The sequence below is a fragment of the Emys orbicularis genome, chromosome 10 (genome assembly GCF_028017835.1).
Source record: "Emys orbicularis isolate rEmyOrb1 chromosome 10, rEmyOrb1.hap1, whole genome shotgun sequence".
Taxonomy (NCBI): Eukaryota; Metazoa; Chordata; order Testudines; family Emydidae; genus Emys; species Emys orbicularis.
Genome location: NC_088692.1, coordinates 6,410,141 through 6,437,847, shown reverse-complemented (window position 1 = coordinate 6,437,847; position 27,707 = coordinate 6,410,141). Strand labels below are relative to the sequence as shown.

Here is a 27,707-nt window from a genome sequence, read left to right as displayed (position 1 = left end):
CACCAGACACAGCAACCACCTATGATTAGGATAGTTCTCATTTGCCTGTGCTGTAGCCCATTTTCTCTACAGACTACTGGTGAGTTCTACTCTTTGCTTACAAGTTCCACTTGTTATGGTTTGGAGGCTTCTTCTGGACCAACTGTGTGAGCTGCCAAGGGCCCCTCGGGAAGTGCTGAGCAACCCAAACTCTCACTGGGAGTTGAGGGGGCTTCAGGACCTTGCATGATCTCTGTTCCAAGGGTAGGAATAAAGGAATTGATGTTTTGAAGCAGGAGATGTGGAGAAAGAGAATAGGGAAGTGTTATTTACCCCTTCACATAACACAAGAACCAGGGGTCACCCAATGAAATTAATAGGCAGCAGCTTTACAACAAACAAAGGGAAATACTTCTTTACATAACACATGGTCAATCTGTGGAACTCATTGCCAGGAGATGTTGTGAGGGCCAAAAGTATAACCGGGTACAAAGGAAAAATTAGATAAGTTCATGGAGGTTAGGTGCTTCAATGGCTATTAGCCAAGATGGTTAAGCTTCTGACTTCCAGAAGCTGGGACTGGACGACAGGGGGTGGATCACTTGATAATTGCCCTGCTCTGTTCATTCCTCATGAAGCATCTGGCACCAGCCTCTATCAGAAGACAGGACACTGGGTGAGATGGACCACTGGTCTGACCCAGGATGGCTGTTCTTATGTTCTAATGAGTATCAATCGAGGGAGCCTCAAGTGAACTTTGGTGAATAATGGGGACGGCCTGGTTCAGGTGATTTGGCTTTGACTTCTAGGGGGTCATATCGAATCCAGCCTGAGCCAATACTGACTGCAAGTTGCTGAGATCCGATGATTGTGTAGTGGGCCCTGTGAAATGAGTTTGGTGGGTCTCAGGCCAGTTCCTAATGGAGAAGTGTGCACCTCACAAAAAAACCCAACCCCATCCTGGCATCTCAGCAGAGAGCTGCATGACCGGAATGGGCCCTGGAGGCTAAGCATCCCTCTTACCCCCAAATGTGCTGTGTCTAGGTCAGGGTCAAAGCATGTTAGTAAATGTAGGTGAAACTTGTTTTATTCTGTAGTCCTGCGGCGAGGCTTGGTCTGGCCATGAGTCCCCAGGGATTTCAGTCCAATACTTTTCGCCATGCAGTGCAGTGTTGCAGATACTTAAAAGGGAAACTCAAAGTCCTTAATAATCCTTCAGCTGCTGTTGGGAAAGGGCCAAGTCTTCTCTGCATCTTGAAAGAGAGAGAGGCATCCAGCTGCACAAATTTATCATGGATTCTGTGGTTTCCCAAACTGCCTCCCATTCCACAGCCACATTTGTTTTCAAGCTCATGTCAGTTTGCATGAGGGACTGCCTCGCAGGAGATAAGCTAGGTGTGAGAACAGCGACACTACTAGCAAGGAAAATACACTGTCAGCCTTCCAAAAAATAACTGCAAACATAGGTGAACTGTCCGTCGTCCTCATGATTACGGGGCTAGCAGGAATTGAAGCTAAAAACCCCAAATCCAGAGACCGGGTAGAGTTAGGAAACTGTTGGGTGATCATACCCCAATTTACTTTGCCAGTGCAATTAACAATGACTTAGCACAACCATACCCTCTGGAGCAGGGAGGTGATTCAACTTTCAGTTTCATAGAGTCTAAGGCCAGATGGGACCACTGTGAACACCTAGTCTGACCTCCTGTACAGCACAGGCCACAGAACTTCCCCAAAATAATTCCTAGAGCATAAGAAGCTCTCTGCTGTCCATTGTGCCATAGGAGTTTCATGACATGGACTCTTCTCCAGTGGGAACAGCGCTGAGACCAAACTCATTACACATCAGACCTTAATCCCAGAGTTTAAAGGTAGGTGGCGTTATCTCCAGAGTGTCTCAGCCTACTAAAGATATAGTGTCTAGGAGGAGAAGTTTACAAAGGGAGTATCTGCTTTTTCCTCACTTCATCTTCCTTTAGCTGAAGTTTATCTTCCTGAACATCATAGAGTGAGGTACATTTGATTATTTATGGATTTCTTTGGGAAACAGCTGGCTGTATTTGCATGTGGACTGGCAATCCTACTGGGTGTGTTCTTGGACTCAAAGATTTCTTGCAGTAAATTGCAAAATACGGTGGGCTAAATCCGGAGTGGCGCTGATTTCTTTGGGTAGTGCAGGTGACTTCCTGGGAGAGGAGTTGCACTGCAGGTGACTTCAATGGGAATTGTACATGTTTGTTAGTTCTCAGGACCTGGCCCCATAGCATGATGAGCAACCTCTAAAGCTCGGGAGTTTGGTGACTGGGTTGGAAGTCTCATGGAAGCTAGCTGTCCCCCAACACTTTTATCACCTACGGCTCCTGTTGTGCTACAAATACTGCAAGAACAGCCTTCTGGGATCCCCAGGTTTCCGCTTTTAACCCCAGCTTGGACCTGGAAGCTCAGATGCGTGAACAAGAAAAGCTGGATTGCTTTTGAACTTTTTCAGATCTCAAAAGAGGTGCAGTTGGCATTTGGGGCTGGAAGGTTTGAGCTGGGCTGGGTTTTATTTTAGCCACGCCACTTGACCCACGACTAGCTACAAATCCAAAGTACGCAGCCTTTGCTTTGGTTTCAGGTCAATCTGCCATTGATTAAGGCCCAGCACGAGTTCATTGTGTAGCTATTTCGCACTGAAACCTCCTGTGACAAAGTAATAGAGAGGCAATGGGGAAAGTGGAAATTTTTGTCGGAGATGTAGGCAGACCGCCTTTTGGCTCAAGTGCAGATCAGATTCAGGGATGGAAGGAGGAAACTGTTTGGGGCGGAGGTTTCAATGAGCACAGCCACCTGCTTGCCATGTCATTACAGCGGAGACATAACTTTTTGATTTAACAGCAGCTCTCCCTGCTGAAAACTGATGCCTATTGCTCTATGTTTTAGGAGACTGCTGGCAGTTTGTCATTAAGGGGCACTCGGCCATTGCAGGAGGTTATGTGAGGCAGAATAATGATAAGGGTACAATCCACGTGACAAAGTGCTAGAGATCCTGGTGGAGCTGAAAGCACCTTGCCTCTTAGATCCGTCTGTGCTCCACTAAGAAACTGCAGCTTGGGGCGTATCCCTCCACTCAGGTATGACAAATTTCAACCAGCTCAAAACTAGTCTCCTGGGTCTGCTCATGTGGCTGGGAATCATGTGTGACAGGTTCTTGGGGACGTTTCTATTGCTTCTGGCATGCTGGGAATACCCAAACAACTCCCTGCTAGTTCCTACCTGCAGCTGGAACCTGGCAGGGACAGTGAAAGTGAAAAATTACGACAGGGAAAATGAGCTGAAACATTGGGGATCTTTCAAGGAGGTTCAGTTCTAGAAATGGGCAAAGAATCAGGCAGGTTCTGATGTTCTCTGGTCTGGTTTGGCCATCCCTAAAAGAAATCCACGGTCAGAATTTATCAAAGCTATGTAGGTCCCTAATGACTCTCCAGTGGCTACTGTTTCCATCCAACGTGTTTAGAAGGCCTGTCCAAGACCTACATCATGACTCCGTGCTAAAGGTCTCCTGCAATAGGTGGCTAGGCAAGCATCCTGTCTAATGGATTCCATTCAAGAAGACTTGTCTCGACTTCCCCGCACTGGGGCTCCGTTCCTCTCCCCAAGCCTGTTTTGCTCATGCCCTCATGCAGCATGTGCGTGGCATGCGGGGCCATGCGCCGAGATCCTAAAAAGCATCGCAACTATTTGATCTAAGGAAAAAAAAAAAATCAAACCACCACCATCGTAATTTAAAAATGCAGGCGACACTTTAAGCCCCAGGGCACTGGGATGCCTTTGTGAGTTGCCTTCGCACACGTGGCAAACGTCGCTCGCGTTTACTCAGTAAAGCCCTCGCTCGCCCAACGGCCTTCTTCCCGCTTCCTGAAGACAATGCAAGAATCATGTCTTGAGGGGCTCACTAGTAATTCAGCTAGGACGCTGCTTTCCAGGCATGCTGGCCTTTACTCTGCCTACCGTCTACATAAAGGGGCAACATTTATCAAGCTCATAGAGAACACGTCCAGGGACTGTGTAGCCCTGAGACTTAAGGCGTCGCCAAAGTAGTAAATAAACAAAGCGGCCTTTTTAGTCCCATGTCAACCAAACCAAAGGAAAACGAAAGTCTTGCTTTGGAAGCAGGCAGAGCTCAGAAAGATTTTGGTTTGTAATGCAGTCTACCGACCAGACACGTATAGCTCCTTACTCCTGCGCTTTTTCTCCAGGCGCCTCAGCCGCTTCTCCTCCCGCCGACGGGCCTCTTCTGCCTCCTGGTGCTGCCGACACTTGTGGAAATTCTCCACCACCACCCCCACGAACATGTTGAGCACGAAAAAGCTCACGATGAGCAGGAAGGAGATGAAGTAGAGAAGCATCCATGGGTTGTGGTTCTGGACGGGCTGAGAGATGGGAGGCAGGAGAGGGCAAGAGAGAAGAGGAGAAAAGTGTGTGTCATTGTAAAACAGACATATCAAGTGTCCAGCAGCAGTGGGAAGTCAGTGGTGGATTCCCATGGGTAGGAGAATAGGGCTTGGAGGACCCATGGGCTGTTTCTCAGCAAGTTTTCCTTTCACCCATTTTCTCCCCTGCTGAAATTTTACCTTCTTTTGTGAAAACCATAATTTGGCTGGAAAAAAAAAATCTCTCGCAAGATCACAATTTTTGGCATGGAAATAGTTTTAATTGAAGAGAGGCTCAAATTTATTATTTGCAGGGGGACATTAATGCTTAACTGATGTTTGTCCATTGTTCTGAGATCCTTGGGCACTGCAGATGCTAAGTACAAAGGGTTATCGCTGTTACGACATGGCACCATTCACCTAAGGACCTCGAGACAATTTTGCTAATGCTTTAAGCCTCCCAACACCCAAATTCGGTAGCACCTCTTTTTAACATCCCCAATTATTTTCTATTTCATGTCAATACATTCATGTTCACCATGCATTCCTTAAAGCAACAGTGGAATGGAACATGTTTTCAGGGCCCCTTGGAGCTGGTGTTCAGGTCCCAAGATATCTGTCCTTAGGACATGATTTGTAGCTTTCACTGCATGGTGTTTTCTTCAGCAGTTCAGCGATGCCGGGGGAGGAAGAGGGCTGACTCAGAGCTGCCTGTGGGCAGTGGGTTCTATCTTCTGCATATTCATGTGTCAAAAACATGCCTATTTTGACAGGCTCCATGTCACTCGTGAAAGTTGCACTAGATGGGCCATTGCAACCATTTCTGAGTAGGAGCAAGATTCTGATCAGCCCCTGCATAGGTACACAAAGAGCATCCTTCCCAACCTTGCTGCATAGGGGCTGCTCAGAGTCCCACTGGAGGACGTAGCCCCTGCTCCCTCTTAGTGGCTCCATGGACACTCAGGGCCTGAAAGAGGGTAGGGAAGGTTGCGGTGATGGTGGGGCCAGGGCTGTACTCCAGGCACCCAAGCTGTCCAGGCATAGAGTGAGGAGTTTGCTGTAGCTTTTTAAAGGGATGGGTAGCTGCCATGTTGGGGAGGTTGGGACCTCTAGGAAGAATTCCAGGTGAGATTCCCAGAATTCCTTCTGGAGACATCTGTTGAACTGGGGCCCCATTACACCCATCACACCCAGACGGCATCCAAGGGATAACTGAGCCCTGATTGAAGTGCCCGTCAGTGCTCAGCTGTGGTTCTCAGGCTGTTCAGGTCCATGCTGCTGCTTTGGACGCCCCTACTGGAATCGGCGCCATAGCAGAGCGCCTGGGAGGGTTACTCATAACAGCTGTGATCTGTGCATAGTGATCCGGACCACGAACACTAAACTTGTAAAACTTTTTGAGGTCTTTTGTTTCTACCTGCTGGTCAATGCCCACAGCATCCAGGCCATCATACATGATGTTCACCCAGCCGTCTTTGGATGAGAGGACAAACAAGGACATCAGAGCCTGCAAGGAAAAGAAATAATATAAAGATCAGCCCTGCTGCTATTCACCTCCTCTTGGTCTTTTTAAAGGAGGAAGGGGTGGACTCATTTGCTCTTTGAGTTTCTCAGACTAGCAGTGGAAAGGTAGGGCCATAGGGACCAAAGAGAAATGGCAGAATTACTTAGTCATATCAGTTTCCTCTGCCTTCAGTACATAGGGGAGAAAAACAATCAACATTTGCAGACGACGTTGACGGGGGAACACAATGAATTTCAAGCCTCAAAGAGGGAATGAAACCAAGAAGAGTCAAATGACCCGCTAAAACAATTCATAACCCAATGGAGATAATTTTTTAAAATGGAATTTACTGTGATTTTAACCATTTAAGCTGTTGGTTTGGTTTTTGCATTTAACGGAGCTTGGACAATGAAAGCTGACTGGTTAGCTTCATTTTTAGTTCCACTGAGATTCATTCATGAACTTATAAACAAGGGCCAGGTTCTGCTCAGCGACATTGGCAGCATCGCCCATACCCAGTGTACAAAAATCTGGAGGGGTAACTTTTTTCAAGTTTTTCTTTGCAAACACGAAGGTTAGAAACTAAATATTCTAAAAAATGAAAGCTGAGATTCTCACACAATTAACTGACTCCAGGTACTGGGGCTTTAAGGGAGAAAATAGGAACATAGGATATAGGACATAAGACTGGAAGAGACCCCTAAGTCACTGAATACAGTCCCCTCCTATTACAGGCAAACCTGTAATATAGTCCCGTTCATAATTTTGTCAAGTGCCATCTTGAAGTGAGTGAGGTTGTTTGCCCCCACTGTTCCCATTGGAAGGCTGTTCCAGAACGAGACTCATGCTAAAAATCACAGGAGTTGGCAATGCTGCATGAGTGAAAATGTGAGGTCATGCTATTGATTCTGCTCAGAGCATGTGACAGCCATCATTTGGCTCAACTCAGTGGGGAGAGAACGAGGGACCTCCAGAGCTAAAGCATCAACTGCTAATGCTTGAGTTAAAGAGCCCAGGGGTGAAACATCCTCGGTGGATCCCACCGGGGGCTACATAACGGATTGACCTGTGGGTTAGGTGTAGTGTTGCTCAGTGCTGTTATTTATTTATACATGCCACTGAAACACATAAAATCGGATTAAATTATTATTATTTTTTTAAAATCAAGGTATTATTTCATACTGGGGGCCAGATTGCAATCCCCGTATTCCTGCTGAACGGTACCTTACACCAGGAGTGATGCCCTGAAGTAATGGCACTACTCAGGGTGAATAATGGGACCAGACTCTCAGCTCCTGGGTTTTGTTAAACCTTTAAATAAATGAAACTAAGGGCAGGTCTTCACTGGATCGGCAGGTAGTGATCGACCTATCGGGGGTCAATTTATCACGTCTAGACGGGGATAAATCGATCGCCGAATGTGCTCCCCGTCAACTCCGGAACTCCAGCTCACGAGAGGCGGGAGTGGAGTCGACGGGGGAGTGGACGCGGTCGACTCGCCGCCATCCTCACGGCCAGGTAAGTCGACCTAAGATACGCCGACTTCAGCTACGCTATTCACGTAGCTGAAGTTCCGTATCTTAGGTTGACCGCCCCCACCCCCCTCACGTAGACCAGGGCCTAAACGGGGGACCTGCCGATGAGATGGCTGGAAGGCCAATGCTGGAGAGGGACCCGTTCGGAAGAGCCCATCAGACAATGACACACAAACCTCTCGGAACAAGAACTACTTTACCTGCCCTAAATTGTCGAAGTTGTACTTCCGCCGGACCCATCTGTAGTGCATGCTAGTGCAGTCGGCTTTAGTGGAGATGTTTTTGGTGTCTGGTCCTTCGCAGCAGTAGAACTTGCCCTTAAAAAGCTGAAATTGAAGAGGAGGGGGGAAAAATATCTCAGGAAGCCTGGCAGGGGCACCTGGTTCTGTTCCAATGACAGATCATTGTTTGCCTTGGTTGGAATTTGGGATTCCTTCCCTTGTCCCCGCAGCTGAGGTACCCCTCTTCAGGCACAAAGCCTGAAGCCCCTCTGTTGAGGTAAGAGGATTTCGGGTCCCTGGAGGGATTGGACTGGCTTGCCTCACACAGCAGGGGAAAGCCTATTCTGAATGGCCTCTCTGTCTTGCTGGCGGGCGAGAAGGGACTATCTGAATGAGCGCTTGGTTACAGAGGGAGAGTCTTACCTGAACCCCTAAGATCCCGAAGATAATGAAGAAAGCACAGCAGATAAGCACAATATTTCCAATAGGCCTCAGGGATGATATCAAGGTCTCCACCACCAGTTTTAGACCTGGGGCTCTGCTGATGACTCTGGGGGGAAAGCAGCGGAACAAAGCTTGGCACTCATCCTAGACTCATACAACCATAGAATTAAAAGGGACCGCCAGGGCCATCTAGTCTAGCCCCCATGATCCCATCTTTATTCTTCCGCCTCCTCCTCCTTGTGGGCAGTCAGGCTGATATAACCCTTCTTTATCCCCCATACGTACTGGTATGGTACCCTATCATATAGTATATTACGCTATACTATTCCATAGCTCCTTTCATCAGTTGATTTCAAAGCGCTGTACAGGTGTTAATGAATTAAGCCTCACCACACCCCTGTGAAAGAGGTAAGTGTTCACGGACCTGCCCTTCTCTCAGGGCTAGTGTTTAAGGCTCTTTGGACACTCAGGCAGCTGTCTCTGCATTGGCTGCACTTGGCTCACATTTTGAAAGTTCTCTTTGCACGTGTGAGAGCTGGAAACATTGGGCCTGGTGTTCATTTACGCCAAGGCCATCTCCCACCATTCGGGAGTGCATGTGTGCTTTAAAGGGCCGTAGTATAGATGCGAATCGGGCCTTTGTTTTTAAATCACAACTTAGAATACAGTTGTGCGGCAATTAAAAAAAAAATAACGAGGCTGCATAACAACATTATGCACGGTGCCCTGGGTATAGAGTCAGTTGCATGCTCCAATTTACCCTCTCGTAACAGACAGAGAGGGGGTGAAGTTGAAATTGAAAACCAAAAAGGAAAGACTTAGTTTACACAATGCCTAATTAAACCCGTGGGACTCACTGCCGTGAGATTTCACTGAGATCAAATATGTAGCAGGGCCTCAGAGCAGATTAGACGTTTTTATAGACAATGAGAACATTCACAGTTACATTAGATAGGATAAAAATGTATAAGGGATATAAACCCTCCTGCTGCAGGGCACAAGCCAGTCTCACTAGCTGATGAAGGTTAGGAAGGAATATTTCCTATGGGCAGGTTGTTTCATAGAATCATAGAAGATTAGGGTTGGAAGGGACCTCAGGAGGTCATCTAGTCCAACCCCCTGCTCAAAGCAGGACCAACCCCAACTAAATCATCCCAGCCAGGGCTTTGTCAAGCCGGGCCTTAAAAACCTCTAAGGAAGGAGATTCCACCACCTCCCTAGGTAACCCATTCCAGTGCTTCACCACCCTCCTAATGAAATAGTGTTTCCTAATATCCAACCTAGACCTCCCCCACTGCAACTTGAGACCATTGCTCCTTGTTCGGTCATCTGCCACCACTAAGACCAGCCGAGCTCCATCCTCTTTGGAACCCCCCTTAAGGTAGTTGAAGGCTGCTATCAAATCCCCTCTCACTCTTCTCTTTTGCAGCCTAAAGAAGCCCAGTTCCCTCAGCCTCTCCTCATAAGTAATGTGCCCCCATCCCTCTGATCATTTTCGTTGCCCTCCGCTGGACTCTCTCACAATTGTCCACTAAAGGGTTTCTAGCACCTTCCTCTGAAATATTGGCCACTCTCAGAGACAGGATACTGAACCACTCATCTGATCTGGAACGGCAGATGTTGCGTTCAGTGGCCTTATACCAAGCCTGAACTTTGCCCCCAAATACCAAGCATGTAAAATCTTTCTAGCAGCATATAGACAGTAACTCACAGCAGTCTTAGCCTCCATTTTATAGCTGGAGAAGCTCAAGCGCAGGGTGGTTAAGCGAGGCCACAGAGAGTCTGTTTCTGGTGGATTTCTGAAGGCAGAGGCAGGTTTAGAGCACTGCAGTTGTGGCTCGCAGTCTTGGGCTCAGACCTTTAGAACACACGTTACTCAGATGTTCCATCTTTGGAAATGCTCAGGAAGGCTAATGAACCAAGGGCTCAATCCTGCAATGTACTGAGCACCCTGGCCCCAATCCAGCCAGGCACTTAAGCACATGTTCAACTTGCTGTCAGTGGGATCCCTCAAGCACTTAGTTAAGCACAGGCATAAGTGCTTGGCTGCCTCGGGCCCATGGTGCTCGGCCCCTTTTGCGGGATTGAACCGCAAGACACCATTTATAAAGGGGAGGGGTGTTTTATCATACGAGGGAGGTTGTTTCCTACCTAAACGGTCCGGGAACTGGCTCAGAGACAAAAGGGATTTGTGGCTGACAGCTCCGTAACAAGAAGGGGTCATTAATGGGCAGCACCGACTGCCTTCTATTTGCAGAGGAGCGCAGCCATGGATCCAGAGGCATGGTTTACAGCAGCACAGAAAGTTTGGGTGTTTTTCTTTTCCATGTGAGTGCCTAGAGAAAGGATCTCCTGTTGGGTCTGAGAAATGTGTTTGTGCCCAAACAGCACCACAAGCCCCGGGGAGTTTTTCCAGGAGGCTGGATGTCTCAATTGAGAAATGTCAAAACTTTTTAAGAGAGGGGGTTGCAGGATCCTTGTTGGTAGCTTCATTTTGCATGGCTAAGTTAACACTTTAATGCCCAGGAGGCTGATAATTTAGGCAAGCAGAGATGTGTGAAGAAGGGACGGAGGATAAAAGGTAGATGTTGTAAGCCTGGGGCTGCCCAATGAATAGGTAACATCAGAAGGTTTATACTTCCTCTAAGTGAGGAGTGTTTAAGTAGCTTCTTGTTCTCTCAAGCTAGAAATGAATAATGTGACAGAGAAACTGAATGGTCTCTGGAATAATAGTGCACAAGGCTTATGTAAGTAACACCAGAGTCAATGGTGGGCTCTTCAGGAATACAGCAGGTTGAATTATTCTCTGGAACTAATGCTTCCCAATTCTGTCCCTTGTATTTGTTCATACATCATTTGTGCCATGATTTCCATTATTCTTCATAGGTTCCAAGGCCAGAAGTGACCATTGTGGTCATCCAGTCTGAGCTCCTGCATGACACAGACCGTAGAACTTCCCCCAAATCATTCCTGTTTAAAATGGCCAATGATGGAGAATCCACCACAACCATTGTGAAATACGGTACTGCCTAAAAAGGCCAAGCCAAGATAGTGCCCCATTGCACTAGGCCCTGTAAATACACAAAGAAAGAGATGGTCCCTATTCTGAAGAGATTGCAGTCTAAGAGGGCAGCAGTAAAGACAAATTCAGACAACAGACCGGGAGACCGAAGCAACAAATTAGATGGAAACATTAATGCCACCTCTTTGTCACCTAGGAAATAACTAGCAAATACACAAAAGCCATTGCTTAGGTAGGAACGGGCCAGATTGTTTCTGGCTTACTAGTGTGATGGGAAGAGGCAAACGGCTCTTTTTCCTAAGGACCACACGTTTCTGGAGCCACCTATCTTGTTTCCAAAGAAATTTCATGGGAAAGTGAATGTGTTTTTGTGGGGCATGATGCAAAATGGGCACGGGCAAAGTGAGCTGATAAGAATTCCCCAAGTATTTATACTCTCCTTGACCCTTTATTACTGTGCTATCAAACAAAATGCAAATTCCCTTTATTCCTCTTTCAAATATTGAAAACATGACCTTTCCTCTTCCTAGCCAACAGCTACATTGTGTCTAGGTGGTATTAGATATACACACACAGGAGAAAGACTACAGAAGCTGGAGCTTATCAAATTATTGCCAGCACCTGTTTAATTGCCAATTCACTCTCAGCCAATGCGACCTTCTCACTTGGGAATGGCTGTAAGGTTGTGCAGTGTAACATGTCACTTTGATTAGGGAGCCAGCCTGATATGTAAAATTATGATAAAAAGGCAGCGTGAGGAAGGCATTCATCAGACACACAGTGCGAGTCCGATAAAAACTTCCTGCCCCAAACCAGATCAGCTCTTCTAGATAGTGGTGAAGATAAAGTACCAGTCATTTTGGTCTTCCTCATAGGTGCTGAGTGCGTGCATAAACAACAGATGGACCGAAACCCATTTGGTGTTCACATTTATTCACTTCTGATAATAAGCAATTGAAAGCTCAGATATTTCTCCATCGCTGCTGAGGGCTTGTCTACACTGGATTATTTTAAATTGGTTTAAAAAACAAGTTAGTTAAATTACTGTGCAGACACACTCTTATTGGTTTCAGACTGATTATACTGGGTTAGCTTGGGTCTGTAAATTGATCAATGCCAGATAAACAGATCAAAGCCAAGCTCACACAGCAATATAAGAGTCCACACAGGAGGCTGTACCAGTTTAACTAAAGTGGTTTAAAATCATACCGTTAGCTAAATTGGTTCAACCTTGTGTGTAAACCAGGCTGGAGACTGCAAAGCTGGCCCGGAAATCTTCACAAAAACACAACCTTGCCCTTTTCATAACTTCTTATGACTCTGATGCTGAAACAGAGAAGGATCCTGGCTTGGTGTTAATCCAGAAATGTGACTGACGTTTTACAACTTTGGAAGAACCCCTCTACTAGAGCAATTACTTGTTTTTCCATCCCAGAGCAGATTCACTACAATCAGCGTTGCCAATTTCTGTTAACACTCATTTGTAGTGAGAATAATTTTTTATGGCCCAGTAAAATACCATTAGTTTTCCCATCATTATCAGCTATTGTTCTATCAGAGCATTTTCATCATGAATTTGCAAGGATGCCATAAAGTGAGATGCGCTATCATGACGATTCCAATTGACACGGTGCATGCATTGCAGTGAAAACATTCGGTATTTTTAGTGTGTCCCAGTGGATAGATTACTGGGACTCAGGAGGCCTGGCCTATTGTTGGTGGGTGAGTCACTTCATCAACCTGTGCCTCATTCTCCCCACCTGTAAAGGAGGAACAATGTTCACCACCTTTGTGAAGCGCTTTGAGGTCTTTGGATGAAACGTGCTATATGAGCGCTAGCTTCAAGAGGATATTTTGCTTCAGAAGAGTTTCAGTCGCTTAAGGAATCAAGTCTTTCCCTTCAAAGTTCTTGATTCATCAAAACAAAACAAAGGGCTCACCTACATGGCAAGTTACTGCGTGACAAGTCCGGGTGTGAATTTACCGCACACCAGCTAGCTACACAGTAACGTCCCAGGTGGACACTGCTACAACACAGTGAAAGTCCTGGAATGGAGCTTAGCTTACTGTGCTTTCAAGTAGCAGTAGCCAAGCTGTGTACTTGGACTTCCACTGTAGATTCAGACCATGGCTTGACGCTTAATAGCTTGCCATGAAGACAAGCCCAAACCCCACACATCCATTTTGCCCAGTGTGAAAGTACCGGAGAGGCCTCAAGGTCCGCAGCAATCTTAAGACTCGAAGGATACCCAAAATCTTAGCCCCGCCTGCTGATGCCATGGAGACGATAATATCAATGATGGATACAAAGACCAGGACCCCATCCAGGACATTCCAGCTGCTTTGGAGATAGGTATTTTCCCCAGAGAAGAAGCCAAGGGCCACCACCTAGAACCAGTAGGAGAAAATTATTTAAGCTGTGGCCTCATGCCTTTTGCTTATTTGCTGTACATGACGGACACTGACGTGCAGTGAAATACAGCTCATCTTAGCTCTCAGACCACAGAGGCCAGACCTCATTGTGGGTTGGCAGGTTTAGCGCAGACACATAATTACCTTCACCATCATCTCAGCAACAAAGATTGCAGTGAAGATGTAATTGGAGACACTCAGAAATATCCTCTCCTGTAAAACAGAAATCAACAGCAGGAGGCAAGTCATTTAAACAGCAGAAACCCAGCATCCTCCATCCTGCAGGTTCCTTCCCCGATGTGGCTGGGGAAAAGTTATTGTGGGTGCAGGAAAAGGGATGGGGGGCTGCTCACCGTGCTGTGGGGGTCAATATCGGGCCTCTCCAGTGCAATGGTGATGCAGTTGAGAAAGATGAAGACCAGAACCACATGGTCAAACATTTTGTGGGCTATAACCTTCTGGCACATCGCTCGAATCCTGGGGGAAAAGGGGCAGAAAGGAAGAGGTCATGGCCAGAAGCCAGTCTGGGTCAGCAAGCTTGGAACTCACCCCTCTGATTGGGATTTCCTTTCCTGAGAGACTCCTTTAAATCCTTCGATGGTAACTACCTCAGCGTGCTGAGATAGGTCCTTCCTGTGCACAGTTTGCTGCACTCGTTATCAATGAAAGAAATAACAATCATAATTTTAACTGTATTAATAAGTCACCTCAGCGTCCTGCCAAGGTGCCGACGGCCCTGTCCAGTGATTCTGCCTATCACAGAAACGTTACTTAGAGCACAAGGGGCCGACTTCGGACGTTCTCACTCAGTCCTTCCCCATCCAAGAGTTTTGCCTACGGAAGGGCTGACTAAAACTGGAGTCTTTTACAGCCCCTCCTGTGGTAAAACCCACTCGAATGGCTAGGAGAGAGAAACACAAGCCCTGTGAGGATTCCCTCACAGAATTCTTCCCCCTCAGTTGGGGCTGGGTTTGTCCTGCCCAACGGAATGAGCTTCTCCCAAGCCCCAGTTTTCAGCTGCCTGCCCACCCAGTGGACCGGGGTTTCTTACCGATTCTGAGGAGAAAACAAGTAGAGAGACCAGTCTTCGTGATTCTTGCACCATTCCGGTTTGTAGGGCTCCAGGGCTTTACGAATCCTGTAGCAGTAACTCTGGAGAGAACAAAGAAATTGCTCTTTTCTTTAGTTTTCCCGGCTCTTTAGCCCACGGGGTCCCTCTGCCCTTCTCAAACGACCCTCTGAATTCTTTGCTCTATAGGTGGTTTCTGGACAAGGCAGTGTTAGGTCTTCATTTTCACAGCCAAATTCTATCTGTGTCCTTATCTGGCCCCCATCACCACAGTAAAGTGACGTACCAAAGGTCCAAATGGAGCCTGTGGCCAAGCCAGGAATTGCGCTCAGGTTTCCCCGTGTCCCAATCCAAAGCCCTATCCAAAACACCATCTTTCCTACCGTCCCATCAGGCTCGCAGGGAAATGAATAAGAGCCCCACACAACGGAAGTACTGTACACATGCAGCCCAAGGTAGAATAGAAACCTTGTTACAGGGCAATCTGACGCTCAGACCAGCAGCTGGGATTGGGACTGACGCAGGCTGGTAAAGATCTAATGCTCTTTCTCTGCATGAGGAAGGGAAGCTTCCATGAACCCTACATACATGGCCAAACCTTGAAGCCCTTACTCCCTCAAAGCTTCCCCCAAAGTGAGCGGGAGCCGCGGGGTGCTCGCTGCACTTGAAACCAATCCAGTCATATTTTGTCTCTTCATCTTCCCACCAGACAGAAGGACTGAGGGGCTTCCAAGCTTCATGGTGTTGCACTAAGTGCTTATTAATTAATGAATTTAATCCCCCAGGGCTATGAATTTTTTGAGCATCCGCCTAAACTCACTGAAAATCCTGTTTTGTTTTTTTGCAATACCAAAATGTTGTGCCTAAGCTACCTAACCGCGTCACTGTAATTACATCGACACCGGTTTACGTGCTGACCCGCCATGCTGGCTGACGTGAGGCCAGTTTTTCTATTTCAGAGATGAGTCTGACTGTAGCATTGCGACTCCAATCTGAAAACTCAAACCGGGTGTCAGCAGTGACTGGAATCCTTTGAGCTTTATCCTCCCTTCACAGAAGCTCTGGAGCAAAGTCCCTGAAACAGGAATCAGGTCCTGGAGAGGTCACAGTGGACGGTTAACAATGTCCAGCTTGGTGCTGGAGAGCAGCTGGGTTAATGCTGCTCTTGCAAAGGGCATTGCAAGCTGCTCTGGGCGCCCAAGGGTGCCTGGGGTGAAATTTGGTTGAGATGGGTCTCAACCACAGCCAGGGATTGTAGCTCACCCAGGTGGGTGCCCATCACCTGGACACTTAACCTTGCCTACAGATCAGACAGTAACAGAACCCCCCTGTTCGCAAACAAAACTCTTTGGGAAGTGGATGCCAATTCACGAGGAACTGGACTCTTTCATCTACACGAGTCAGTAGGTGGTAACATCTCTGCCCAGGATTTGAACAAGCACCTTACAGGAGAAAGGCTCCCTTACCCCCAGAGCTGCCCGATTCCCACGGCAACTTACATCGTCCATGTCGTCGTCGTAGTCCAAGAGGTCGTCCTTGTGGCTGTCGATGCGCAGGAAGAACTCGCTGGGCACATGCACCATTTTGCCATTGCAGTCCTGGTACTCTGTGGGCAGCACGGCGATGGGGTTGATGCTGAGGGAGTGGCGCATGGTGGGGAGCTGGAGAAGCTCAGGCAAGTCCAAGGAGCTTCTGTAATCCAGGGACTCTGCCCGGCGGTGCAGGGTGGCTCTGCTGACAGTGCTGGACTTGGCATCATCAGAGTCATCATCCGTGCTCCCTTTCCCCTCCCCAGAGAGCAAGGACTCTCTTTCCCCAGACTGGTTCTTCTTTTTGAGGCTTGGGGCCCTGCCGAGGCTGTTCCAGCTTGAGCGTCGGCTTCCCCAGTTGCTGTTGGGTCCCCAGTTTGCACACGGCGAGCTGCGGAGGCTGGACTGAGAGATGGGAACAACACATGAGATTTCACCCTCAAGCAGAAGAGGGAAGGAAACGGCTCAGAGGGAAAGGAATTTAGCCCAGCCTTTATGGCACAAACTGCCAGGCGGCTCCAGAGACAAGACAGTCATTCAGTTAAGAACAGACAGGGAACATTGCAGGTGTTGTTAAGGGCTAAGAAGGTAAGTTCATGCTGCTGGATGGGGCCCCACACTGGGAAGGCTGGAGTTCCAGTTGAGTGCTTTTCTGCAATCTCTCTCATCTCCTTGACTCCCATATACCTGGGTACCCAGGTGAACCCACATCGAAGGTGTTCCTTTAAAGTGCACCCTCTGCATGGCTAGAACCCTTCGCAGTGCAGGATTCTTGAATCCCATGTAGGTTTTAAGCACCCAGGGTCCTGCCTGTGCAGGCCAGCCACATTAGAAAGGCTCCAAGAAGGCTTCCATAGGACTTCCCCTTTTCCAGAATGACAAAAGCTATTGATTTCCCCCCCCCCCCCGCCTGAAATTACACTCAACGCACTATGGCCTGGGGTCTGAGTCCACATACCTGACTCAACACCTGTCTTAAAACATTCCCCATGTAAACTGGGCACAACTAATGAAAACTCAAGGCCGGCGCCGCATCTGCTCCAGATCCATGCGTCTCACGGCAAGCGGAGGAGCCCAGCCAAGGAGGATTTTATGGAATCCCCTCTTGGGGTCACAGAGCCCTTTTATAGAACACTTGATGTAGTCCTGTTTTTCAGAGAAATCAGTTACAGTGGGACTGCTCCACACCAACCTGATGGCAGGGCAGGGATCAGTCACCGGAGATACATTCTTGTGTGTGTCCGTAAAAATCACACAACTGGTTCCTAAGGGCTTGCCTCTCATTTACCCTAACTAAGACCCCGGTACACCACTCTGGCAGCAAAAATGTGTCCACTCCTAAGACTCTATTCCCACCACCTAATATTTTTTTAAACACCTAAGTGATTTAGGTGTCTAAATCACATTGGCTTTCAATGGGTCTTAGGCACCTAAGTGCTTTTGAAAATTTTACCCAGACAGTAGCCTTATTTTTCTTTAAATATGTACTCAAATGGATTCCGCCCCCCCAGTAAATTTCTGATGATGATTATTTTGTAACTGCAATTTGCATTGCTGAATAGTTCCTGGGACGAAAGCGTTCAAAGTCAGAGCAGCGAAGCCTAGAAAGAAATCTTTTCTTTTAACGTTTTCCTTCCGGCACAGAAACAGAGCTGGCTGCTTTAAGCGTTCGCATGGGTTTCGATTAAGGTTCATCTCAGTGCTGTTCCATTGGGTAGCTGCTTGTGTCCTGATTCGAGCCATGAGCCAGCAATCCCATGTAAACCCAAGACAAACTATAGAGTCATCTCTGTTTTCTTTTCAGAAGCATTACCTTGGCTAAGCAGCTTACCAAAGGTGATAACGGTTCTACCTCAGCACGTTGCATGAAGTGCATTCATACTCCACTGCTTTGATTTCAACGTGATATTGAAGTTACATAGTGAAAAACAGGGCCAATAAGCAGAGATAGAAACCCGTTTTTGTCCATTAACTCTGGTCCTTCTGTATTCACGCCTTCCCACCCACTGCCCTGTTGTGAGTGCAACAAAACCTCCTGCCTGTTCAGTAATTCCAGCCATCTCTCTCCCCTCAGATGGTTATTCCCTAAGGATAATCCATTATTTCAGCTCTTGGTTTCTGTTTGTTCCCCTCAAGAAGGGGCCACTGTATAATAAACAAGAACAGAGCAGAGCAGCCGTACGAGGGGTGAACAAGCATTCAGAGTCCTTCGCAGTCATTCCAAGACGGTTTATTCCGGCCTCACAGGTGGGCTTCACATCTAGCCAATCATTAAACTGCCACAAGGAATTAGGGCCCTGCAGAGCCACCACCCCTTAGTTCCGCTTGACAGATGCTTTGCTCATCTCTGAGACGCCCGGGGGCTGTGCAGTCATTCCAGGAAGAACGTGTTTCTTACCATAGTGGTTTGCCTGTGCAAAAGCCAAATGAAACCCCTCAAAGAGAGTGCCCAGGTGTAATGTTTGGGGCTGCCTGCATCCAGTCAGCTCATTCCCTCTCCTGACACACCTCCATCGTAAACAAGGGAAACTGTTCAGGGGCACTGAGTCCCAGTGCCCCACCTGTGCAGCACCCAGTAACCTCTTCTTCCTTAAGCCTTCTGCGGATGAAGCAGCAAAGCCCCCAGACCCTAGTTTCTCCAGTGACTACAGCACCAGCAACTCACCTTGACTGCTCTAGGCATTCCCTGTCACGTCAGCCCTCCTGATGACAGACCACACGCTATCCAGTGCTGCACCTGACAGTCCAGTCTGCGACTCTGGATTCCCCACTGCTTCTCTGCAGCCCGAATCCACTGTTATGACCATCCTGCCCTATTTCATCATGCCCCCTGCTGTCTGATCTCATCTTCCCACCAATCACTTCATTTCCACCACCCAACCCAGGGTAGGAAAAATTACTGCTGAGTCGCAGTGCATCATGGGATAGGAAGTCACCACGATGTATCATGGGAGATGTAGTCCAACCAGGGAGCTGGGCCAATAGAGGGGAATGGGGACTGAGGGACCCAGAACTATAAATCCCATCAAACACCGTGATAGGTCAGGCCGTGCAGAGATTAATGTCTACCTGAAACAAAACATTATGACATTTCCAAATCAAAATTTTTCACATCTTCTCATTCTGTGATAGGTTTAGATACTTTGAATTTTTGTCTGAAAACAAATTTGAGAATTTCCCACAGAATGGCAATTCCGATTCGCGATCAGCTCCGTACACAACCTAGATACGTTACCAAACTCACCCAAAATGTTAAAAGAGCATTAAAGGTTGCAAAATCAAGTACTCAAAAATTAGTAAATGCCAAAATGAAGATTGCCAGTGTGCAACCTTAATTATGTCTTTTTGTGTGTATGCATTACGATACCGTCTTTAATTACATGATCACTTACTATTTTTTCCCACAGGACCCCTGCCTCATTCAGTGCACAGGCTGGACCTGCTCTGGGGATGAGTCAGGGCTACCAGGAGGTTGCTGTCTGTGGGAAAGCCTTTTCACAAGGATGGCAAAGGGCAAGTCCATGACCCACCCCCTGCTAAATTTAAAATCCTAGCTCCAAAGCACGGGGACACTAAAGCTGGCCAAAGAAAAGGTCACCCGAATTTTTTAACATGGGAAGAAATAATGTTTTTCCCAGCCTCCCTCTCAGAAATGGCTAAACTGTTTTGCCTGCAATTTCTCAAAACAATTCAGCCTGAGACAGATACACAGCATGGAAAATTTCAGCCCAAATGGTTAGAGTTTTTCAAAGTTATATGCAATTGAAAACAGGGTCTTATAATGGGAAATATTGGGCAACCTTAATCAGAGGCAGTGCTACCAGCCCTGCTTATAATATTATACATTTATATCTCCCTCTGTGTTATATAAAAGGCAGATAATAGGGGGAAACTGCTAATACTGGTAACATACCAAGGACTTTTGATCGTAGCTCAGTGGATCAACTGAAGCATTGCTCCCTCTCCTTGAGTCCACGAAGGTGTGCACCGAATCCATGTGCGGCGAGCACTTTGGCGTTGGCATGGGAGTAGCAGCAGTGCGCATGATGATGGGAGGGGGTATGCTCGCCCTGCCCTCCACGTGACCGTTTGGGGTGATGGCAAGGGAGTACATCTTCATCTCTGGAAAGAAGGCGAGCGGCAGTTAGGTCTCCGCTCAGGAGCTTAGCTGAGGACTGCAACCAGCACTTTTAAAATGGGCAACCCCCGTTTGTCTCCTATTGACTTCACTGAATGGAAGATCAAATTGAAATTCCTTGGTGCCACCAATGCCGGGTTGGTCTTTCATAGGAGATAGAAGGCCAAGGACAGGAGCATTCAGAAGGCCCAATCTTAATAATAATCCCTATCTCTTACCTAGCACTCTATCAGTAGATCTCAAACGGCTTTAAAAAGGGGTTGGTCTCATTATCCCCACTTAACAGATGGAGGAAGCTGAGGCATGGTGAGGCGAAGTGACTTGTCCAAGGTAACCTAGCAGGATAGCAGCAGAGCCAGGAATAGGACCCAGGTGTCCTGAGGTCCAGTCCAGTGCTCTGTCCGCTAGGCCATCAGCATTTGCTGAGTTAGAAACTCATCCTGGACTACAAAAGGAGGTTCAGGCGCTCAGGAGCAATCAGGATTGGAGTTGTGGATTGTATGGCTATTATTTTTCCCCTAAGAGAAACGGCTGTTAGTCCTCATGTGTTGGCCAAATTACAATCTGGATAAATTATTCTTCTCTTCCTGTGGTGCGGAGATTTCATGATTTGTAAAGGGCTTTGGATTCCTTCGGGGCTGAAGGCACTGTACAAATGTGCCCTGTGATCGTTAGTCATCCATTCCAGGGACAGGAAATGCTAAGGGTTTCTAAACATGCATTAATCTATAGGAGCAATCCTTATACAACAGAATAATCTCATGAACTACTTTTCCCTGATAATTGCTGCTAGTTAATAAAAAGAAAGGGAGCAATTACATCATATTGTTTCAGCTCTATGGCAAGGGAAAATGGACCTCTCCTTGAGACATGGCAACACAGCATCAGATCTTTTCAGAAAGCAACAGAATGTACTCGTTAAAAATTGCAGAAACTGTATTCATGATGAAGATAAACAAGAATCTATATAACAAAACTCCTTCTGCACTACTGAGTGCAGTAATACTCTGTCATCAAAAGCCTAGATTCAAATACAAGGGCTGGAGTCGAGAGCAACTCTTAATTTATTCTGTCTCAGTGGATTTCGGTTTAATGATTGCAGAATCTGCTGTCTGGGGGAGGGGAGAGGATGGGACCATCTGCCATACGTAGGAGAGAAGAACAATTTTACACTGGTACAGGTAGTTCAGGAAATGATTCCACCTCCACTGCGCTGAGAAAGCCAAGGGTTTTATTACCCCTGCTAATTCTCCTCTGATGCCTGCTTTTGTCCTGCAGTGCCCTTGTCTTTTTAGCATTAGTTTGCTTATTTGCTTATGCACAAAGAGCCTGAGCATAAACCACTGAAGTCAATAGAAGCTTTGCCAATCACTTCAAGGGGTGGAAGATCAAGTCCCAAATCTGCTAATCTGCACCACACAAGATCCTTCTGTCTATACACATTTTACAGGCCAATGGGTTTGTAATGGGATCATTAATGCCCTTATGTTGTTTGTACACATGATGGCATTTAGGAGGTTTATGGAGACTGGAAATGGTCACGTTATTCCTTGTCCACAGTTTATTCTGAGAATTCAGCCCTTCGCTGACAGAACAAGGAGCAATGGTCTCAAGTTGCAGTGGGGGAGGTTTAGGTTGGATATTAGGAAACACTATTTCACTAGGAGGGTGGTGAAGCACTGGAATGGGTTACCTAGGGAGATGGTGGAATCTCCTTCCTTGGAGGTTTTTAAGGCCCGGCTTGACAAAGCCCTGGCTGGGATGATTTAGTTGGGAATTGGTCCTGCTTTGAGCAAGGGGTTGGACTAGATGACCTCCTGAGGTCCCTTCCAACCCTGATATTCTATGATTCTATTTGTGAGCTCCCTGAGAATAAGTGGCAATTTCCTTCCTGCCCTGGAATGAGCCTGTTATTCGAAGTGGTTCTGCAAACAGTTTATACAAAGGAATTTCAGCCTGTGGATTGTTCGCCAACCGTCCGCAGGGAAGCTGAATTTGATAACCCAATATTTGGAATTTTCCAGTTGAGCTGAATGACTGGGCAGTTAAATCACCTAGTATTGCTCCAGCTCTCTCAACTGGTGACCCCAACCATTCAAATACTTCTGTTTCTACCTGAAATTAATTCCATTTGGTCGCCAAATGACTGTCATTTCATTGAGTCAAATGAATTTTGGCTACAGTCCCAAAAGACACTTTAAAATTCTCCTAACAAAACCCCACACTGAAAATTAAAAGGGGACGAGATGTAATGTGACCAAATAGCCAATACAGTTTAACATCTGAGGCAAGGATATATTGAAAAGCAACACACGTTCTCTCTTCGTATTTGTGAAGACTGGAAAGTCTTTTTCATAGTCGAAACACTTTTTGAATAGTTGAAAATGCAAAACTACCGCCCCGCAGGCATAACAGCCAGGTGAGTCACCACGTGAAACGTACTGCCCCCAAGGGGAGATAACAGGTATAGAGCTCCCAAATTGGAGATTCCCAAACTTTTCACTAAGTTGTATTTTGTCTCTTTTGGGGACCCATTGCACCTGCTCCTCCCCCTCCCCAGCCCTCTAGTCCCAAGCCCAAGCCTCCTGGTTGGCTCCCCCTTCTGTGCCCCAGCCAGCCCCTCTCTCCCCACAGCCGGGCTGCAATCGCTACCAGGCTGCTGGCTGTCTGCTCGCTGGTTTCGGCAGCTTCCTTCGCACTGCACTTGCCACGGAGATCCCACCCCCTCTCCATGCCTCTGCCTGGGGATGTCACAGCACCAGAGAGGGGGGTGGAAGGTGGCTGGGGAGAGGGAGTGCCACCAGGCCCCCCTGGTGGGTTGGGACCCACCGTGTGGGAAACACTGACCTAAACCATTCTACAGGGCCTCTGGAAGCAGACTTATAGCCTAGCTGTGCACACTGCAGAAGGAAATTCAAGCTTATTCCTACCTGTTGCGCAGAGGTCTTTCAGCTTCTCAATATCCTCATCAAAGTTGGCAGAGGTCTTGTCCTCATCCGTGTCTGACTTGTTGGCGTCACCCTGCAGGGAGGTGATGGGTGAATTTAATGTTTGATTAGTGTTTTGCCCTTGACCAAGAGAAGTTTTCGAATAAAATTCCCCAGATCCCTTAGGCTAGGTCTACACTGCAGCGGGGGTCCGACCTAAGATACGCAACTTCAGCTACGTGAATACCGTAGCTGAAGTTGCGTATTTTAGGTCGGCTTACCTAGCGGTGAGGACGCGGGAAAGTCGACCGCTGCCGCGCTGCCGCCGCCTCCGCTGCCGCCTCCTGCCGAGGTGGATTTCCGGAGTCGACGGCAGAGCGATCAGGGATCGATTTTACCGCGTCTTCACTAGACGCGGTAAGTCGATCCCCGAAAAACCGATTGCTACCCGCCGGATCGGCGGGTAGTGAAGACAAAGCCTAAGTTACTAATGCCAGACCAATGGCTGCCCACATACTTCATCCCATCAGAAAGGCCATGTCATCTCGTGGGTAGAGCATAGACCTGGGCCATGGAAGAGTATGCTTCAAGTTCTAGCTCCTACACTGACTTGTTGAGCGACCGCTGGCAAATCTCTCGACCCGGCTGTGCCTCACTTTCCCTAACTTGACGTTTGCAGCTGTTGGATTGTTCACTAAAATGGGGACCATGATACTTACCTGTTGTGGGTATTAATCAAGTAATGTTTTGAAAGCTGGGGCAGGGACTCTCTCTTCGACTGTGTTTGTACAGTGATTGGGGCCTTTGGGCACTATCATACTATATGCGCTAAGCATTATGATGTGTATTAGAACTGCTTTGAAATGCCCTTATACAAGATATAGCTACTGCCAGTGCTGCTGCATTCACCTCAGTGTCTAGCCTAACTGAACAATGAGTCCCATCGCAAAATGTAAAAGTGCTGTTACCATCAGAGACGTGACTTTGAAAATCTGGCATCACGGGGTTCCGTATCTAGCCTCTCTCTCCATGATCCCAACTCACAAGCTGCTGGGTTTAGATGTCAAAAGGGTATTTTTCTAGCTGCCAGTGCTGAAAAACTCAACCCAGGGATCTGAAAAATCAAGCCATACCCTGTCTTTCATCCTGCCTCGTTATAAAGATTCTGCAATCAGAAGCCACCTGGCAGCATTGTAGGATGAGGTAGAATAGAACCTCGCTTGCTCTTCCATAACTGCACCTGCTCTGCAGGGCTGAGATAGTCCTGGGAGCTTATTTATGTCAGTAAAGTCAGCAGATGTGGCTTGAAGACAGAGAGAGAGGGTTGAAAGTGAAGATGATAACCACAACTGGAGACTTAAGACTTGGGGGCTTTATGACAACTGAGTAACCACCTTCCTCCAGCCTATTTCCACTCAGGCTGTGCAGTTAAAACACTCTCTCCTTCCAAAACATCTGCCCATCTATTTTTTTTTTAAAAAGCTCAGTATTTAATGACAGCCAGTTTGTTGGCTGACTCTTGCCTCAATATCTTCAGCAAACAAATACAGATCATGGCATTTCACGCTGGAGAGCAGGGGGTCTGTGCCTCGTGAGGAAACCTCTGAGCAGCAGTCAGTGATTTTCATCTCTGTGCTGTCAGTCTGTTATCTCTGTGAATCAGGCTGGGCTCCCCAGCGGTTTGGAAAACGATCTTGTCTTTATCCTTCATGCTGTAACATCTTTCTTGCCTATGGTGCATCTCATGCAGGGGGCCTACTTAACAATTCTGTCGAGTCATGTTGCTTTTTGTTACACATCTCTATACTGGAATATTATACAAACGCCACATGGAAAACCATGCAATCCTTGGAGGAAACAAATGAACAATCATTTATTACCATAACAGGTAGGGTGGGATTTTCAGACGCACTCAGGGCTGAAACTCAGTTGATAGAAGGTCGTAGCTCCACAGAGCACTACCCCAGATAGGGTGACCAGACAGCAAGTGTGAAAAATTGGGACGGGGGTGAGAGAGGGTAATAGGCACCTATATAAGACAAAGCCCCAAATATCGTGACTGTCCCTATGAAATCGGGACATCTGGTCACCCTAACCCAAGAGGACTCCTGGGAACTGTGCTGGTGATCTGTACCTCAGCACTGGCCCAGCTCTGTGCCCATTGAAGTGGATGGAAGTTTCACCATTGAGTTCAGTGGGAGCAGTTAGGCCAGTACTGAGTGCTTTTGTACATCCTCCCCAATATAGTCATGAACAGACCCCAGATTAGACACTTCGGTATCCACAGAAGTGCTACAGCACAAGTGGTGAATGGACACGCACGCACACGCTACCCCATCATGGACCACCTCTAGCGTGGAAGAATAATTCAGTCTTCACAGCTGATTCAGTCTCTAGTGTCTCCTTCTAGACCGCCAGCAGGAGGGCCAATGGTGACAGTGAGTTTGGGATTTGGGAGAAGACCCTTGATTCCTTTTACACACAGGGGCCTGACCAGCAACCGGAAGATGATGTTGTTGAGAGGTTTGGCACGCCAAAGCCGAGCCCTCAGCCACACAATCCTCTTTGAAATGTCTTTACCAGATTTGAACACGGGTTCTTTGCTTTCTTATATCCAGGTATGCTACCAAAGAGACTAACCTAAATTCATTTAAAAGGCTGGAGTACAAATGCTTGTCTTGTAAAGTTCTCCTAAACAATTTTATCCTGTGTGTGGTCAGCAGGACAGAATTGCTCTGGCAGGCTGTCCAACTGACCCATCAAGGCTACAGAGAAGTTGTGCAAATTGGTCTCTGTAAGGAGCACAGTTTCTTAACTGATGCCTGTACAAATCCACCACGGTCTCAGCAGACACACATGGCTCTCCCCAAGGTGGTGATGAACTTGATTTCTTTGGCAGTGTGTTGCTAAGTGGTGCAGCCAAAGCAACAGGTTAAGAGAGGGGATTGAGTTCCTTTGTTCATCTTTTTTGTTTCATGGATGAAGAATTAACATACAATAGCTGTTAGATCTGCATAATTTTGGAAGCTCTGGGTGGTGTTGTACAGCAGATTTGAGATCGTTTTCCAGTCAGTCAATCTGGAACCTCTGCGTGACTCAGCTACACAAGCTTAAGTTTTGCCCTTTTGCTCGTAGTTCTGCAGTCATACATGCAAGTCAGGGATGCTCTACACGAAGCATGACCTTGTGGATTTCCGTTTCTATTCTCTTTCTTTGATGTCCCTATCAAATTTGCACCATTCGTAAGTCAAGATCTGAAGATCAAGCTGGGTTTTTTCTGCCTCTGACAGCATCATCAATAAAGGAATCCCTCAATCAAATTCAGTTGGCAATTTTGTCAATGATACATAGGATAGAACAGAACTCAGCTTGTTTCCTTAGCTGTAGGGGAGGGCCAACAATAGCAACCCCCCCACAATTCTATCAGTAAAGTCAGCCCTCGTGACTTGGAGTCAGTGCCGGCTCCAGGGTTTTGGCTGCCCCAAGCAGCCAAACAAACAAAATAAATAAATAAAAAAAGCCGCGATTGCGATCTGCGGTGGCAATTCGGCGGGAGGTCCTTCGCTCCGAGCGGGAGTGAGGGACCGTCCGCCGAATTGCCGCCGAACAGCTGGACGTGCCGCCCCTCTCCGAAGTACCTGCTTGGTAAGCTGGTGCCTGAAGCCGGCCCTGCTTGGAGTGATCGGATGACTAAGAAGGGCCCATTTGTACATAACCACCTTTCTGACCGTACTCACAAGCAGTGTCAAAGAAGAAGAGCAAGGCAAAAGATCTCAGACAAGTTCCTCTGCAGTATGTGACTTTATGTGGATTCCTGTTTAAACGACTTTTCATATTTTGGCATCAACAGCTAGTCAACGAATCAAAGAATAAAGCCGCAGGAAAATAAAAAATCCTCAGCTCTGCTGAATGCTTCTCCCTGCGAGTTGCAGCCAAGGAAGATTTGCCAGTCTTTGCTGTATAAAAACTAGAGCTAAGTTATTCATTTATAAGCACGCAGTTTGATACAGGGCCTCGTGGCTGAAATATGGCTCTGGTGGGATTTCTCTAGTGCATACTGTACCTAGCTAAGAGACAATTGACAAGCCTATAGCCATAAGCTTTGCCAAGCCCCCAATGAAGGAAACCAGAAAGAAAAATGCACGCTACAAATTTAATTCCTGGGGTGGTTGGGCTGTTCTGATGCTGGCTTTAAAGACTGTCTCTTACACATTTAAATCACAGTCTGTAACAGCTCCAAAAGGAGCTATTAAACACTAGCAAGAAAACAGGGTCCATTTTGCTAAGACTGTAATTACATATTTATAGAGAATATTGCACAAGGCTACCAATTTCTTTCTTCATATTAGCACGATTCAGCCGTTTAGAGAACAAGCAGGAGACAGAACATTGTGGAAAGGTCAGGGTGGCTTTTGCAACAAACAGGTTTGCTGAATGGAGAGAATTTTCTTTTTTCCAACGCAAACCCCACATTATTTCCACAGCAAGGATTCAACCCGTGACCTCTGGAGCTAA

The 27,707-nt window shown here is 47.1% G+C and overlaps 1 protein-coding gene across 1 annotated transcript in view; it reads right to left on the bottom strand.

Moving 5' to 3' along the window:
- The window catches only part of CACNA1H (calcium voltage-gated channel subunit alpha1 H), a 457,818-nt gene that overhangs the window by 51,900 nt on the left and 378,211 nt on the right, over positions 1–27,707 (bottom strand). Inside the window, exons 14-24 of the mRNA XM_065412515.1 lie at positions 23,196–23,286; positions 20,041–20,249; positions 16,098–16,532; positions 14,581–14,681; positions 13,883–14,006; positions 13,674–13,742; positions 13,321–13,505; positions 8,075–8,201; positions 7,631–7,756; positions 5,809–5,898; positions 4,178–4,391 (exon numbers count right to left, since the gene is read on the bottom strand). Coding sequence (XP_065268587.1) covers positions 4,178–4,391; positions 5,809–5,898; positions 7,631–7,756; positions 8,075–8,201; positions 13,321–13,505; positions 13,674–13,742; positions 13,883–14,006; positions 14,581–14,681; positions 16,098–16,532; positions 20,041–20,249; positions 23,196–23,286 — 1,771 coding nt within the window. The remainder of the gene's footprint in view (positions 1–4,177; positions 4,392–5,808; positions 5,899–7,630; positions 7,757–8,074; positions 8,202–13,320; positions 13,506–13,673; positions 13,743–13,882; positions 14,007–14,580; positions 14,682–16,097; positions 16,533–20,040; positions 20,250–23,195; positions 23,287–27,707) is intronic.